At 35.2% G+C, this 16,584-nt stretch overlaps 6 protein-coding genes across 10 annotated transcripts in view; 4 read left to right on the top strand and 2 right to left on the bottom strand.

The window, feature by feature from the left end:
• The window catches only part of LOC124443379, a 71,587-nt gene that overhangs the window by 7,140 nt on the left and 47,863 nt on the right, over window positions 1–16,584 (bottom strand). The gene's annotated exons all lie outside the window — the stretch shown is intronic.
• Window positions 286–2,050, top strand: LOC124441058 (cellular tumor antigen p53-like). Its single transcript, XM_046991487.1, has 7 exons — window positions 286–502; window positions 577–687; window positions 764–930; window positions 1,338–1,491; window positions 1,621–1,724; window positions 1,791–1,885; window positions 1,969–2,050. Exons 1-7 carry the CDS (start codon window positions 367–369, stop codon window positions 2,048–2,050), a joined length of 849 nt encoding a protein of 282 aa, XP_046847443.1. The 5' UTR covers window positions 286–366.
• Window positions 2,039–6,673, top strand: LOC124443377 (collagen alpha-1(I) chain-like). 3 transcript variants are annotated; one of them, XM_046993871.1, is made up of 22 exons: window positions 2,039–2,105; window positions 2,274–2,328; window positions 2,742–2,849; window positions 2,981–3,034; window positions 3,115–3,168; window positions 3,241–3,294; window positions 3,359–3,412; window positions 3,501–3,554; window positions 3,647–3,700; window positions 4,262–4,315; window positions 4,388–4,441; window positions 4,514–4,567; window positions 4,695–4,748; window positions 4,823–4,876; window positions 4,946–4,999; window positions 5,075–5,128; window positions 5,222–5,275; window positions 5,404–5,460; window positions 5,526–5,597; window positions 6,059–6,225; window positions 6,304–6,329; window positions 6,416–6,673. In XM_046993871.1, exons 4-20 carry the CDS (start codon window positions 2,987–2,989, stop codon window positions 6,131–6,133), a joined length of 954 nt encoding a protein of 317 aa, XP_046849827.1. In that variant the 5' UTR covers window positions 2,039–2,105; window positions 2,274–2,328; window positions 2,742–2,849; window positions 2,981–2,986; the 3' UTR covers window positions 6,134–6,225; window positions 6,304–6,329; window positions 6,416–6,673. The 3 variants fall into 3 exon arrangements, with proteins under 3 accessions (XP_046849827.1, XP_046849825.1, XP_046849826.1); XM_046993869.1 differs by having other exon boundaries at window positions 2,274–2,439; XM_046993870.1 differs by lacking the exon at window positions 5,222–5,275 and having other exon boundaries at window positions 2,274–2,439.
• On the top strand, window positions 6,431–11,232 carry LOC124443378 (A.superbus venom factor 2-like). 2 transcript variants are annotated; one of them, XM_046993872.1, is made up of 14 exons: window positions 6,431–6,593; window positions 6,889–6,941; window positions 7,019–7,036; window positions 7,112–7,163; window positions 7,243–7,370; window positions 7,551–7,635; window positions 7,706–7,805; window positions 7,930–8,166; window positions 8,531–8,728; window positions 8,874–8,993; window positions 9,082–9,150; window positions 9,251–9,440; window positions 9,530–9,682; window positions 10,816–11,232. In XM_046993872.1, the coding sequence occupies exons 5-13, from the start codon at window positions 7,292–7,294 to the stop codon at window positions 9,544–9,546; spliced, it is 1,095 nt and encodes a 364-aa protein (XP_046849828.1). In that variant the 5' UTR covers window positions 6,431–6,593; window positions 6,889–6,941; window positions 7,019–7,036; window positions 7,112–7,163; window positions 7,243–7,291; the 3' UTR covers window positions 9,547–9,682; window positions 10,816–11,232. The 2 variants fall into 2 exon arrangements, with proteins under 2 accessions (XP_046849828.1, XP_046849829.1); XM_046993873.1 differs by lacking the exons at window positions 6,431–6,593; window positions 6,889–6,941; window positions 7,019–7,036; ... (2 more) ...; window positions 7,551–7,635; window positions 7,706–7,805 and adding an exon at window positions 7,649–7,673.
• On the top strand, window positions 12,147–14,890 carry LOC124443383. Its single transcript, XM_046993877.1, has 5 exons — window positions 12,147–12,305; window positions 12,493–12,523; window positions 12,622–12,801; window positions 12,872–12,964; window positions 13,670–14,890. Exons 3-5 carry the CDS (start codon window positions 12,633–12,635, stop codon window positions 13,891–13,893), a joined length of 486 nt encoding a protein of 161 aa, XP_046849833.1. The 5' UTR covers window positions 12,147–12,305; window positions 12,493–12,523; window positions 12,622–12,632; the 3' UTR covers window positions 13,894–14,890.
• LOC124443381 lies at window positions 14,795–16,231 on the bottom strand. 2 transcript variants are annotated; one of them, XR_006947641.1, is made up of 3 exons: window positions 15,566–16,231; window positions 15,289–15,438; window positions 14,795–15,105 (listed from the first exon to the last, which is right to left on the bottom strand). XR_006947641.1 is itself a non-coding variant. In XM_046993875.1 (2 exons), exons 1-2 carry the CDS (start codon window positions 16,199–16,201, stop codon window positions 15,361–15,363), a joined length of 714 nt encoding a protein of 237 aa, XP_046849831.1. In that variant the 5' UTR covers window positions 16,202–16,231; the 3' UTR covers window positions 14,795–15,360. The 2 variants fall into 2 exon arrangements, 1 of the variants encoding a protein (XP_046849831.1); XM_046993875.1 differs by having other exon boundaries at window positions 14,795–15,438.

The raw sequence follows: 16,584 nt of genomic DNA, 5'->3' as shown, positions 1-16,584 counted from the left end.
TTAGAGTATCCTCCACTTCAGTGTGATACATATGTAATGGTAGGTTGTTTAGAGTACTCTCCACTTCAGTATGATACATATGTAATGGTATGTTGTTTAGAGTACCTTTTTATACAAATTTGAACAGTTAGGAAACAATAAATTTGTAGTGAGTAGTTAAGCTTTAAAACTTACATTATTGTCTTTTTTCTTCGCGCATAACAGAAAAAACAAATGACAAATATTGCCTCACACATTGTTTGTCAGAGCCTTATAACAATTGTTCGTTATTTTTCTAGGGGGAAGGTCATGTTGTAAATAAAGAAATAGAGCTGGTCCAATTTATACTGTGGGCTCAAACTCAATACCAAATTGTTATATAATGGAATGTACCATTTTGGTATTGAGTTTGAGCCCACAGTTTGTCCAATAACTAAAGCAACACCATGTGTATATGTCGAAGAACGCAAAAAGTTATTTGTTAAGATGCAATGTGTCATTCCAATAATGTTCAAAATAAAAGGTAAAAGAATCGAATCGATTTCTGTATTTTGCTCTCATATTTGTGACGAATGTAATGTTGAATATTTTATCTAGGCAATCCACCCTCTGCTAGCGGAATTCGTGGTATTCTTATGTACAAAAAACCAGAGCATTATGGAGAAATTGTTGTCCGTTGTCCAAATCATAAAAATACGTGCTCAGAAAGTAAGACTCATCTAACTTTTTAAAACTTGAGAATGAAACGACTTTTAATATGAATTGACTTTATTTGTTTTAAAAGAGTATCCTGAGCATGTAATGAGATGTGATAATCCACAAACAAGATACGAAAGTTGTCCAAAGACAAAAAGGTTGTCTATATTCATACCGCTGAATGCTGTGAAACCAGATAATATATGTACTGCTCTTGTATTTTATTTTAGCACTTTAATTTCTTTACATACACAGGTATGTAATTTTGCTGTAAATTATTTAGTAATTATTTGTATTTAGTAATTTTGCTGTAAATTATTTTGCAGATAGCGGATATCGCAAGGAATTGTTTAGATTTACATGCTTTAACTCTTGTGTTGGAGGAATGAACAGACGACCAACACATTTATCCTTTCGACTGGAATGTGGGTACGATATTTAATTACTTTTATTGTATAGTATGGATTTGATGGATTATAAGGAATGAGATAGTACATACATGTATTGTATGTGACATACATGTATGTCAAAGGCTTATACTTTCTCCTCTGTCAGTTCTAGGGTTGAAGGTATAGCTGTGGTTAAGCTACGTAGATGTGCTTCACCTGGAAGGGATAGCAATGAAAAGGACCTGGGATCCTTTTCATTGCAATCTCTTCCAGGACAACGAACCCAGTTCAACGACAGACGTCACATCATCCACAACAACATTATACCCCCCTCGACAGAGTGTACTCATGTCAACTGTTAAAGACTCCAGCTCACCCAAACCTTTCCAGTTCTCTATCACGCAAGGACAACAACCTCGCAAACGACGTAAGTTTTACGTATGAAAGAATTCATAGAAAGTTCCTTCCTATGTGCTATGATATGAGATATGTATGTTTTTTGAAAATTTTGTATTCATGAAAAAGCACGTGATTTTTAATCGACATTATTTTCCAGTAAATCCTTATGTGAGCGATGGATTTGTTGTGAAGAGAGGGAAGTGGAGCCAAGAATATGCGGCTGATTCATCTTCAAGTTCCGATGAAACGTTTTATCTGAAGGTGAGAACAATTGGAGATTATGTGAAATGATTATCACCACGAAGGTATTTTGCTTTTTTAAAAAAGGTACATGGTCAGAGGCGTTATGAATTAGTAACGAAAATCAACGAGGCTCTCCATTTACTAGATGGTGTAAAGGCACCTGATCAAATACCAAACAAGTAATTTTACGCTAGAGATTTTTCACCTTCAAACATTATTGTCATTATTTTTAATGTTATGTGCATCCACTAATCGTTTTAAGATATGCAAGTGATGAAAGAAGTCCTCCAGAATTCACTAAAATTCAGCCCAAACTGAACTTGGCAGTTTGGGCTGAATTTTAGTGAATTTTTAGTGAAATTTAATGATAAGATACAGGATGTGCATTCTGAAACTCAGGTATATTTTCACGATGACTTTTCACCGTCATTTCAATTCATGACATTTCAATTCCTCGGTACATATTTTTGTCTTTTTTGATTTGATATATTTCGTTTGATAACAGCAACTTCAGCACATTCGTAATTTTGACTTCACTAACTTCTTTTGCTTTATTGTTATGTGTAGCTTGAATCTAGTTTCCAGTCCTCGCAAGAAGTTAACGAATTGTCACAACTGAGTCGTACGTCATCCAAGTTTAGTGCGGAAATATTTACACTAAAGCAATTATTCCTTTTGCAATCTCGCAGTTGATGATCTTTTTATGGGTTTGACGGAAAAGTTTTGTTTTTCAGTAAGGCAAAAAAAATGAATTCAACGACCCTATTCAAAGACTTTTTATAGTAATGTTTCTCTCAAACCTAATCTCCAAAAGTACACTTTCTACAAGTTATTATTATGTGTTATTATTTACTCGTTATTTGAAACAAATACTTAGAAAAATGCACCACATAGGAAGTAGTACAGTAGAATGAGGTACAGAAAAGATTTATGTGAATATTTTAGCTGTGGGCATTTGAGATACTTCAATTATTCCTGCCACTATCACGTTTAGGAAAACATGAAGTATTATACAAAATTATTGTGTGTATTCAGGGTATTAAAGAAGATGATGGTACAAATGGTTTACCTGGATCGCCTGGCATTCAGGGAGAAACTGGAGTGAAGGGATTTCCTGGACCATCGGGACAAAAAGGTGTACAGGTATGTGGACAGATGCTTCGCCTTTTACAGAGCATGTGGGATCATAGATGATATATAGGTATATTTTATTTCATATTTTACATATAAATTGACTTAAGGAGAGTTTCTGATATAATCCTGCTGCTATTTAGGGTGAAATGGGGCCGAAGGGATATCACGGAAACAATGGGATTCCAGGAGACAATGTTAGCTTAGAAGAACGATGCATCGTCACGATTAGTTGCGTCGCTTGATCTCTTACAATCGTTCTTGTTTTCTTTACAAGGGTCTACCTGGATCACCTGGTGATAGAGGGGAACTTGGCGAAAAAAGAGAGAATGTATTTTATTGACATTTACTTCATTTACAGGTTATCAAAAATCAAGTATAAAATCATCTGTTGTTTAACTAGGGTGACGCTGGTCTAAATGGAGTTCCTGGAAGAGCCGGTGAACCGGGAAATCCGGTTTGTTTGGTTTATCAATAGATTGAAATGAGACGTTATTTTGCATGTTTGGATTTATCTGCAGGGTGATGAAGGATTGCCTGGGAAAAAGGGAAATCCGGGATTTACAGGAGCAATGGTACGTTGATATGTATATGAAATATCCAGAAATCACTTTTATACAATTTATACATTCCTTCCATTTGTATATATTTGGCGTCTAACAGGGACCTCCAGGACCATCTGGACCTCCTTGGCCAACTGGATTACCAGGAGAAAAGGTTATCACTTTTTGTACATCTTATCTCTCGTTGGAAAGATTTCAATTTGTATTTTTCATTACAAAATTATTTTTTATAATTTTTGATTTTAGGGAGATCGTGGTCCACAAGACATGTTTGGAAGCCGCGGAGAACCGGGCGCGCAAGTAAGTTGTAGAAAAAATATTTCTTCTTTTCGTTCTTTCGCTTTTTTTGAGTCTTCGGGAAAAATTTTTATTTATGGACTCCCAGCCTGTGTATTATAAATCAGGAGCAGATCTAGGGAGTGTTAGAATTCATTACTCTTAGTTTGAACAAATATTTTATAGCTCGACTATATTAAAACTAAAAGAAGCACTGTACATCAAAAAACTCAAGCCTAATCTTAACAAACAAATTCAGCATGTCAATACCATCTTTAACATGTAAATACTTAACACCTCTAATCACTACATAATTGTAAATAACTTCCGCTTCCATCCCTTTTGTCTATACACATGTCTTGTATCATATTTCTTTAAATATTAACTCCATTCGAATATTCATTCATTATACCGCACTGAAGATGGCATAAGTTTGCCGAAACATGTCTGCAATAAAAAATTTAAAAAAAGTTGTCGTTTACGTGAAATGTATCTGTTGTCGTTTATTGTAATTTATGTCTACGCACACTGGATCCTCTAATTGCATCAATATTTTGCCCATTAACTGTCCAATAAACATTCTAGGGAGTTAAAGGTTCTCCTGGAACTAAGGGTCCAAAAGGACCAATCGGCGAACCGGTATGTATACACCAATGATTTCCTTCATCTTATCTGACAAAGTAATGAGAAAAAGTAGACAATTAAATCAAGGGTGCTGGAGCTCCTGTATCTTTGAAAGGTGAACTTGGCTCTAAGGGTACAAAGGTAACGCAATTATTAATATTTACTCTTATACTTGTCTCCTTTTACTTATTGTGTTGTTCATTCATGATATAGGGGACAAAAGGAGACAGTGGTCCTGTTGGAATCCGTGGAATCCCCGGACAACAGGTTTTATTCTATATGTATTGCTCATTGACAGATATTTACATATTTACATTCCATAGATGAACATTAAGATATGTGTTTCAATTTTCTTTTTTGGATGACATACTGAGGTGACAGTTGATTTTTGCAGGGTGATCCTGGAGAAAAAGGAAGAAGAGGTTCGCGTGGAGAGCCTGGGGAGAGGGTAGCTCACTTTGCTTGGACTGATCTCTTTGTTTCACGAAATCATTTTATATCTTTTACATGTTTTATTTTCAGGGTGATCAAGGTGAACTGGGACAGAAAGGAGAACGGGGAAGCACTGGAGATCCTGTAAGATTTTCGTTCATAGTGAATTGATACTATTTATATATTTGTTGTTTTAAAGAATAGTTCTTGTAGGGCGAGCCGGGTAATAAAGGAGAGAAAGGTTTTGGTGGTGTAATTGGAACAGAGGTAAGGCCTTTTATGATCGCTGAATTTGATTCATAGCTCTTCTCAGAAATATAACACTAACCTTTTTTATCTTAGGGTAATCCGGGATCTCAAGGACCTCAGGGTGCAAATGGGACAGTTGGTATTCCGGTAAGTACTCACAAGAACAAATTTTTGTTTTTGTGTTGTTTGTGCTTTTATATCACAGTTTTTACTGAGTTATATATTGCTCATGTTGGTCAGGGTGAACAAGGAAACAATGGTGAAAAAGGTGAAAAAGGTTCACCAGGGGATATAGTATGTTATATTTTGTACTTTTTACTAGTAAATGCTTAATAGACATAAAAGTTTTCAAGGGTGATCAGGAACTTAGTCATGCTGGAAAACCATCTTTTTCTACTAACATGTATTGTTACAATTTTTAGGGTACTCCTGGAGAAAAGGGGGATAATAGCGACACTCCTGGACCAAAGGAATTGCCGGTAAAATTTCAATAAATCATATCAGGACTATATTGTTCGTATTTTTAATCGGGATGACTTTATAGGGTAAAGATGGTCCCCCAGGTTTACCAGGAAATACTGGAGGAGTTAGTTTATCTATCTTGAAAGGACAGAAGGTTTGTGTATTAGTTTTTCGTCCATTAAATGGCGTAGTAGTTTTCTGAAAGAATGTTTTATGCAGTGCGGTGTTTTCTCGTGAAAGGAATGTCATATAAAAGAATGTTTTCATAAAAAAGAAAAAACGCAAAGTGTAGAGCAGAAGATGTTTAAGCGGCCATAGGTGGCTTCATTGTTATTGCTCTCCAGTTATGCAGTGGGTTAGTTATAGTTAAAGTTTTGTCAGGAAGATGTTGTCGCGCTCATGTGTATTTGAATTTTGTGTGACATATTTGTACTTGTTTTCGTATTGCATGATCATTTAGGCATATTGACAGATTTTTTACTTGTTCAAATGGTCTCGCTATTTACTGTGTGTATTAAACCAAACTAATTCGTCGATGTTTAGGACTTGATCCATTAAAATTAAATTGCATATACGTGATTTGAAAATTGTTGTTGACTATTTTTACACGTACAGGGCAAAGTATTTCATTGCTTCTCCAAATCTTCTGAGAGTGGGTGTAGAAGAGACTGTTTCTATATCCGTTTTTGATGTAAACGGAGAAGTGGACATTCAGCTCTCCCTGCAGGATTTTCCACTACGAAGAAGAACTTTTTCGGTTGTGTCACAAAAAGTTAGAAAAGGTTTTTATTTTTATTTCCAACGATTTTGATTAAAACTAGCTTTGAATTATGATCACAATTTTTTTCTATTTTTTACAGAACGCCCTGCACTTATGAAAGTTAAAGTATGTTTCTCGTTGTTTTAATGATGTTAGTCTTTCATGGGCCTAGTTTTCATTTTATGTATAATGAGCGTATTTTTCTATGTCAGGTGACAGCCAAAGATCTTAATGATCAGAAATCATCTGACAAGCAATACGTTTACCTCAAAGCTAGCTCTAATACCCCAGGATTTCAATTCAACAACGAAATCAAAATACTTGTCAGTTATAGAAATGCCATGGTTTTCATTCAAACTGATAAACCGATCTATAATCCAGGACAAGTTGGTATGTTGTAATAGCTTAAAACACACAAAAACTTGATCGATACAAACTAATAACAATAACGGATTCTAAGTAATTTCAATTAAAAAATAAAAGATGTTTACTGTGTTTGCACAGACTTATGCAAATCGAGGAGACCTTTTGAAAGAACCCGAAGGTCGAAGGTTGCGCCTGCTTAGATTAATGATTGATTCAATTGATTGAGCTCAGATCTGTACTGGCTAATGCAAACACAGCTATAGATCAATCAGCACACGCGTTTTTATTGTGCATATTTTATAAATGGCTTTTATTTTAGTTTATCTACGAGTAATTCCTTTGAGTGTCAATTTAAAATCATCCGCGGATAATGTAAGTCTTTGAATCGATAAAAAAACTCGTAATACGTTATTGTTTATATTTTTCTGTTTGTTCCTTTTTCTCTTTAGGTTACAATTGAAGTATCGGTAAGATTATGTAAATGATGTGCAATGTATAATTTTTTACTGATTTGATGAATGTATGTACTTATGGTGACTTAGAATCCGCAAGGAATTCGTGTTTATCGTTGGAGAAATCTTAACACAAAAGATGGTATGCTCAATATATTTTGCTAAATGATTATTTAATCTCATCTATTGGCAATTTTCTTTTTAACTCACTTCCTTGGAAGGTTTTTTCTCTCGTCGCCTGGATTTGTCAAAAAATGCATTGACTGGTTTATGGACTATCACCGCTTTATACGGTCATTCAGTACGTCATGTAACACTCACCATTCGCTGTTTAAACTTTCACGGAAAGGTTTGTAACTTTGTTTTTTTTATGTTTTTGATAGAAAGTTCAAAATGCTTCCATACAATTTGAAGTAAAAGAGTACGGTAAGATTTCCTCCTATCTTTGTCCACATATGTCCATATGTATTCTTTGTCAATCTTGATTTATTGGAAATTTCATTAACATTTATTTGCACTGTTTATTTAGTTCTGCCGACCTTCTCGATAAAAAACAAAGGACCATCTTACATCTTGGATAGTGATGCGTCTATTGCTCTAAAAATAGCTTCAAAGTAATGAAATGAAAGCCCAAGACATCATGTCTCACACCGTATGATTATTCGCTATGTTTTTCTTTTTCAGGTACACTTATGGTGAAAATGTAATCGGTTCACTTCAAGTCATACTTGGTGTTCTTGATGCGGGTGGAAATGCTGAACGTTTCAGTACATCTTTTCACACTGCAAACTTTTCATTATATCACAAATTCTTGATTGCTTTTTTACAATGATGTTGCTTGAATTGTAATTGCTGGTATTTAAATCACGACATTGTCATCAACTATGTTTTTTATTCTCGTTTCTTAGCTGGCGAATGGTGAAGCTGACGTGAGTGTACCTACAGACCTAGTTAAGAGTCATCCTAAGATTGCTTGGTTTCCAGAAGGCAAACGTTTGTTTATCGAGGCAAAGGTCATAGAAAAAGCGACGGGTCATGAAGAGACCGCTTACCACAACAGTATTTTCTTCACTAACTCTCCACTTACCGTCAGTTTCAAAAGATCACCAAACTTTTTTAAACCCGGTGTCCCTTTCGAAGTCAAGGTAGGTCAATTGCTTTGCGTTAGTTTGTCCGTTTTAGGATCATGAAGACTGGATCGAGTGACTTGGTCAAGTAATAACTTTGACATTTCCAACGTCAAAACTAGCTAAACCTTGAAAAGTAATACTTTACTCAGCAATGCGTTCATGTGAGATTTGAAGACTACCAACGAAGTTGTTAGTTGAACGAAGTGACATAATTTGCAATCAATTTTGCTCTTACGCGTAATGTTTGAATACTAACTACGGATAGATGAGACCCCACTTCAAAAGTTCCTTGATTCCCCGACCAGTTTGAATTAACCCGTTGATAGATTTTCTTTGGTTTAATACACATAAATCATGCAGTTTTTGTTTATCGTTTAAGGTTGATGTTAGGCACAGGAATGGTGAACCAGCTGACAACATTCCTATTGAGATAGAAGCTCAAACGGACCAAGGAGTTGCTGTTTCAGAGAGTGCAGCAAATGGGAATGTGAATTCGGATAGGAGCACCGAGCTTGGTCATGGAAGATTTGTTATTGATGTCCCAAGAACATTTACTATCGTTCATCTTAACATTAGGGTATAAATTTTTTGTTGTATAAACACTGTATTTATGCTTAATTGGTTTTTGCGGCCATGAACACCTTTGCATGTGCATACAAATAGTGATGAAATTAATAAGTTTTTTAACAAACAATCAACGATTGTTTTTATGTATATTTTAGGTTCGTGCGAAGATCAGTTATATGGAAAATGAAATTGTTTCTGAAGGGCGTTTCGTGCCAAAAATGCACAGATCCAATGCACATAACTATTTGTTTGTTCGACTTGTTAAAAAAGGAAAGGTTTGTTTATTTTCATTTCTTTACCAAAGTTAACTTGCAAATCTCCTCTGTAGCTTCTGTTTTTCCAAAGATTGTCGTGTTTTAACAGGTTGGGCAATCTGTCGATGCCGTGGCGTTCGTTGTTTCAAGCAGTGCTCCAAGCCCTTTGACATATCTAGTGAGAGACAATAATGGCATTATTTTTTAATCAAGGAGTTAGAACTTGTAAAACATTTTTCATCGCTCGGTATTGTTATATCAAAGTATTTCTTTTACAGGTTGTTGCAAACGGTCATATAGTCACACAAGGCTCGATTGATCATCAGATTGGAGTACTCACAACAATCACGATAAGAGTTACAGCAGACATGTCACCACAAGCAAGATTTATTGCTTTTTACCGAGTCAACAACGAACTAGTCGCTGATAGCGCTGTCATAGAGGTCGAAGAGCCAACTACCAAATCAGGTTAGTGAGGGTAATCACGTTGGGTCAGAATTATGATGCCCATGGATTGGATCAATTACTTGATCTTCTGAATCAAAATGATTTTATAGGTGTCTTTCCTCGGTGATGCACGTCCTCAGAAATATCCAGGCGAATCATACCAAATAGAAACTCAAAGTAGTCCTCATTCTAATGTTGGTTTACTAGCCGTTGATCAAAGTGCTTATTTACTACGTAATGACAAACATCTCACTAGCAAAGAGGTAAAAACTGAGATGTACAGTTTTCATTTACACCCCGGATGTTTACATGTCTCTGTAAGGTTGTGACATAAACAAGCATCGTTCTTATATCGTTCTACGACTTGCATTCAGTGCTTGCACGGCTTTCGGTAGTTTGCTATTACTGTTTTTTATTTATCAAAAATTAATGGTTCTTCTGAAGAAGCCGATTATTGTTTTGTTTTGTTTCATTATACGTATGTGTCAAATAATAATGAATGTTGATCACATCAATGTTAGCTCCTTGTAAGCAATAGGAATTTTTTAAAGCTGACATGTGTGATGTCATTAATTGTATTTTACTGTTAGCAAAAATAAGAATGTATGATTTCTCAAAAGCGATTTTGCCAGACAAGTTAAAACTTTGTACTTCAGACAACATTTTGGGCAGTTACAAAGTTTTAACTTGCCTCGATAAATCTCTTTTAAAGAAACCACCCGTTCTTTTTGCTAACAGTCATGACAAATACATTTAATGACGTCACACTTCAATTTCTTATAATCATGCCTGCTAAAATGAATAACTGGGCGACTAACTAACTAACACAAAAATGTAAATCAGGGATGTGTATCCACGATTTTTCAGCAGGGGTGTGTGTTTGGGAATAGCATGGGTGTTGTTTAGGTTACTACTTGTCTAGAGTGGATGTGATTTCTGTGAGTACGTATTTCTTGCCAAAGGATGTCACACTTTTGTTAAATTCTGTTACATATTTATTACGTTCGTAGATTTTACCAATTATAGTGTCATCCTCCATTCATCTCTAATCACAATTTCTTTTGATTTGACTGAACTCCACATTTTTTGCGATTAAATTACTTACAACAATTACTACGCGCGTTCTCATACACTTATAATTGATATGAACCTTCAACGCCGATAGAATTACAACAATTATATACAAATATATGTTAACTAGGCTTTAGTATTTTGAAGAGAAGTGGACACATCTTCCTATCCCACCCCCTAATCCAAACTATGTGATACAAATTTACATTATCACCTTGTTATATGCGCTTTTGTTGTAATGGGCTGCTTGCGTATCTATTTTGTAAATGATAAAAAATAAATTTACTTGTCTTTACTACTTTTAAATGAAAGCTTTCTTTTATAGGGATCTCTTGAGATGAAAATCTATAACCGATTAAAAAAATTGCAGAGAAAGAGATCTAACTCGCCTGTTACCAATGTCTCGTAAACTAAAGGCAAAACAACAAAGAAAAGAACAGTCACTGTTGGACGAACGTTCCCGAGCCGAGCGAAAGTGAAGATCTTACAGCAGTGGTATCAAAAATAAAAAGAAGTGGCAGTCAGCTAAAAAGGATCATGAAAAAATTCAGGAGTTGATGGCTGCTTGCTATGCTTCAAAGAGATCACTTGTCTTGGAAGACGTCAGAAGAATAGTGGAAGTTGTTGAAATGTTCCCTCCTTTAAAAAATCTGCTATACGTTAGTAGCTAGTAGTATTTTTATCCCATAATAAACATTTATGGCATTAAGCTGTCCTTAATTGCAAATTTTCACTCTGATAATATTTGCTTAATCTTTGGCAGAAAAAAATTTTGAGTTTTTTCTCAAAAGGTGAATTTGCTGGCACTGTATGTGAAGATGGGTTAAGGGTTACAAAAACTTGCATGGTTTGAAGTCTGAGCTTTTCTATATCTATGAACTGTCACTTGTAGTACCAAATTTCTAACTTAACTCATTACATAGAGGTTTGAATGGGGGTCTCTAGGGGGGTCTAATGCCTGACAACTTGGTAGAAATTTTTAAAGACTATATCTGTTTTGGAATAGCATTATTGTAAAATAAATTTTACGTTCCTAGACATGCTAATGAGCCATATATTTGGCATGATAATGAGCCTAAATATTTGGCAAAACATTCAAGTATTGTTCACTTCATTTTTTTTTTTAACAAAACATAAGCAAAATGTGTTGTTTTTACGCAAAACGATGCCCACAAAATACATTTTGTATTGCTCTAAAACGCTAATAACGGCATTTTCATGGCTCTGAAATTCAAAATTTCTCGGGGGAGAATGCCTCAGATCCCCAGGTGCGGAGCGCCTCCGACGTTTTATGACTGATGATTGAAAAATCCTAGATCCGCCCCTGTAACCAACCACGAACACTACCGAACAAAATGTGCCGAGGAGGAGTTTTGTCACAAGGCGAAATTTTAATACACAGCGCCCGTCTGCTTCTAATCGATGATAGATTTGGGAATCTAAAAGAAGGACTGGTGCTGTAGATAATAGACGATTTTTACGCGACCTTATTTTGCTGGGAGGACCGAATGCTTCTGTCGTTCCTCGTCAAGGAGCACGCCTTGCTCTTATGGAACGGGGTCACATGATCTCAGACTGCAGATTCACCAAGGCAATGAAAGCTGCACACGTGGGAAATTGCGATAATGGAAGCTTTTGCTGACAAAATTCCAGCTGGTGTGGATATTGAAATATTAATATCGATGCACAACATCTCTTGTTGTGCCATCTTTGGCTTATGGTCAGATTGGCATTGGTGGAGCAATTTTGCAATGGCTCTTTTAGAGTAAACCAGTGTATGTGCGACCAAACAAACAGATCATAATTGAGCATCAGGTATGAGTTTCTGTTGTCCTCTTATCAATGGAACTTGTTCAGTTTAATCATGGTTTAACAGCTGCATCAGCTGTTTTACTTGCACAGGTGTATGTTGATGCACCATTTTCATGCTCTTGATTGGAAAAATGAAATAATTGATGTTATTATACTCATCATATATAAATTATTTATGCTGTCAATGTAGGAAAATGTGTGCACAAGAAAAAGTCATGATGGTAGGTCATTCTCTTTAATGGAGAAATTTAATTAAATACACATGACAGGAATAGTTTGTGAAGTTTCTCTTAATTTAATTTAATTTAATTTAATAAAGATTTACCTGATATGTTTGGTGATGTACAAATGTCAATAAGCTCTACCGATGCCAATCAAGAGCCATTAGCTTTGTCACAAGATACAGCACAATCTCCATTTTCATTGCCTGCAGAGACAGCACAAGCTTCTTTACAATCAACCACTGATTTTCATGCAGTTTGTGTACAGAATACATCAGGTTAGTTACATTAAACATTATATAGCCACTATGCTTTATCTTATTGCTGAATTGTGACAATTTTTTACAGAACAATCTTCATTTTCATTGCCTCCAGAGACAGCACAAGCTTCTTTACAGTCAACCTGTGATCTTCATGCCGTTGGTGTACAGGATGCATCAGGTTAGTTGCACTAAATATTATGCTGCTACTATTTTTATTGATGAATCACTACAATTTTTTTAATGGACAAAGAATAATGAGCTAAAAACATATAACGATTATTTTGTTTGGGGGACTACTTTTTTCTTCATGCCCTGAAGATTATCAATTTACAAGACAAACTTTAATCTTAAACATGAAAATATTAATTGGCGGCTGAAATTACAGTTTGTGCACAACAAAATCTAGCCTACGTGTTTAGTAACAAATGTATGACAGGATTTTTGTCTCTCGCTTCAATATTTATGTTTCAAACTAAACATGCAAGTTTTATAAAGGGCCTACTTTTTGTCCACCTTTTTTACTTATATTTGGGGTATTTTTACCCATCATAAATATAATTTCAATCTTCAGAAAGTAAATATTTTTAAATTAAATAGTAAATCCTTATGTAAAGTAAATGGTTTGAACCCGGGAGTATCGTTACATGTTTGTAAATGATGATCGTCCAGGTTAATAAAGTCCTGAGAAGACTGTTTTTGTTGTTGTTGACTGACGTTTCGACAACCTTAGCGGTAGTCATCTTCAGAGTCAATTGACTACCGCTAAGGTTGTCGAAACGTCAGTCAACAACAACACAAACAGTCCTTCTCAAGACTATACCAACCTGGACGATCATCATTTACAAACAAATCCTTATGTGTTATGAACTCAATTTTCATCTAGTGGTGCAAGAAATTCACCTTGTTGAAGATGACAATTTCATGTTCCAAAATTATCCCAAATTGAAAGAATTGCACCGCTTAATGATTCACCATGATATTATCGATGTTTTTAAAGATGCAGAAATTCTTAAGCACAGGTTGAACATCACAGTTATAAATGCAAATGGCTACCCAAAAAAAGGAGAAGGTGCAGGTGTGCTGCGTGATGTTCTGACAAATTTTTGACATGAATTCTTTATATCACTTAGTGCAGGTGGAACTGAGAAAACGTCACACATTCGACACGATCTTAAAAAACCAGAATGGCAAGCAATTGCCAGAGTTTTAGTGTTTGGATATGAAAAAGCAAAATATTTTCCTGTGCAGCTGTCACAATTCTTCATTCTTTTCTGCTTGTTTGGTGAAGAAAGTCTGGGCAAAGAATCTCTAGTGCAAGCATATTGTTACCTGCCAGCAGACAATGGAGAGATTCTAGATAAAGTGCAGAGTTGTGAATTAGATCCTAACGATGAAGACCTATTGGACTTTTTGTCATCCAATAAGTGCTATAAAGCCCCCACTAAGGAGAACATTGCCTCCATAGTACTTGAACTTGCACACCAGGAACTCATTCAAAAGACCAGATACATCACAAATTGTTGGCCGCCAATTTTAAAAACTCTTCAGAATGATGCAAACTCCATCTTTGCAACACCACAGCAAGTTGAACAGTTCTATGAAGAAAAACACTCAACAGCCAAAAAGGTTAACAAGCTTTTTATTGCTAGTGTGAGTACTGATGCTGAACGGCAGAGCTTGGATTTCCTAAAAAGATATGTGAAATCATTGGAAAAGCAGGCTTTTGAAAGATTTCTGCATTTTTTAACTGGTAGTGATGTATTGACATGTGATTCAATTGAAATTACATTTACAACCCTTCATGGCTTTTCACGACTGCCTATTGCCCACACATGTGGGCAAACCCTAGAGCTACCAACAACCTATGAATGCTTTGCACAACTGGCAGAAGAGTTTACAAGCATAATGAGAGAAAGCACATCATGGTCATTTGAGATTGTGTAAAGTTGTTTTTTATTATTTTTCACAATATCAAATAGTTTTGTTTAATAGTTTTGTTTTGTTTGAGAACTGACAGTTTTTAAAAAAATGTTAAATTTTTCATCTATGAGCTTATTTTTGGCTTGCATTATTTTATTAAAATATATTTGTTTCATTTCTTAAACTTCGTCAACATTAATCCTTGCCTCTAAAAACCTCTCAACAATATCAACTGTCTTCAAGTAATGTTCAATGCCATTATTCCCATCATCTTCAAGAGGGTTAACTTGTTGTTGGAGGTAATCATACTGATTTTCCCTTAGTTGCATGCTTAAAACAGGTATAACAACATTGTTTCTTGTGGCAACAAGTAATGGCAACAAGTAATGGCAACAAGACCTAAATAAGTATATATATCATTTATATTCTTGAAATAAGTTTGTTAAAAAACTGAAGCATTTGAGTACCCAAATGGTGAAAAAATTTTGTGAACAAACATAACTTTGGGCAGAAAAGCCAGTCAGCTGCTACATCTAGAACAGCATGCTGTATATGTCACTAGTTTATTTATGTTTAAGTAACCTGATCTAATATGGCTGGATCTTGCAGCATTTGCTCTAGGCTCTTAAGAAGAGGAATTTCAATGACTTCATCTTATTTTAGGACTTTTCTTCTTCCAACACCAATTCTTTTCTGAACATGGGTGATTCCCAAAACACTTTGTTTTGGTTCCTTCAGGAAAAACACAGATTTAAAATGACAATTACAATAACTTTAAAAAATTTTGACATGGCATATAAATGCTTTTATAAACAAAGTATGAATTTCTATCTATAGTTCTAATTTACTGAAAACTTACAACCACTCCCATAACATCTCTAAAAAAGTTATCTTGTTGCCATTTGCTTTCCATTCTCAGGAAAGGATTGATCACGACATTTTCCTCCATGAATACATTTTCCAGAAATTGGCAGACGTCTGGCATGTCGTCATTTTCAAGCAATGATAACAGCCGACGTTTCACTAATTCAAGGGAATTTTGGACGGAGGAAGTAGTATTTCTGACGATAGTATCTACTGCTTTTTGAGATAGTTTATGCATTTCTTTAGTTTTTAACATAAACCTGGCGTTCATCATCCTGATATTCTCCTCTTTGTGGCATATATCGATGTTTGCACCACCATAATCATCGTCTTGAGTAATGCCATTAACTTTTCCTGGCTCACTATCGCGATCTTCCTTGTCTTTGCTCATATTTATTTCATGATTACCATTTTGGAAAGAATTCTCATCAATGAAATTTTCAATATATTTGCATGCTTTCTGCGCAAACGAAGCTTTGTAGCCTTCGAAGGTGTAATAAATACTTGCAAAACGTGGTGACTGACAAATAACGTGAAAGTTATCCTCAAATTCGTGGTACCGTTTTAAATGATTTCGTAACAATGCCAGCGTTGAAAAGCTCGATAGGCACATTGAGTAACTAAAAGCCATTTTTCTAAAACTCACTTGAGTAACTTCATGTGTAACGAGCTCAACACATGCTTTGCACGTGAATCACTGTGCGAGCCAGACGCGCACGCGCAATCGCCGTAATGGAAAATATAGTAAATTTTTTTAAGTTATTTCACTTATTTGCTGGTCGTTTTTGTAGTCTAGTCGTAACATTTTCACCTAAAGTCTGGCAATGCCTTCATTTAATGATTTAACCACCTCTAAATTGTCCACATTATTGAGAAAGAATGGAGTGGATAATGAAGTCATTGAAAAATTTCAAGGTAGTTATTGTAAATATTTATATGTTAGTATAACGCTTTTTATGAAAACCTCGAAGACATTGCTAAAATTTTGACATTATGTGGAAAATTTCTCCTAAG

The sequence above is a fragment of the Xenia sp. Carnegie-2017 genome, unplaced genomic scaffold, assembly GCF_021976095.1.
Source record: "Xenia sp. Carnegie-2017 unplaced genomic scaffold, XeniaSp_v1 HiC_scaffold_20, whole genome shotgun sequence".
In the NCBI taxonomy this organism is placed as follows: Eukaryota; Metazoa; Cnidaria; class Anthozoa; order Malacalcyonacea; family Xeniidae; genus Xenia; species Xenia sp. Carnegie-2017.
Note: the sequence above shows the minus strand (reverse complement) of the source record. Positions and strands in the feature narration are given on the sequence as shown.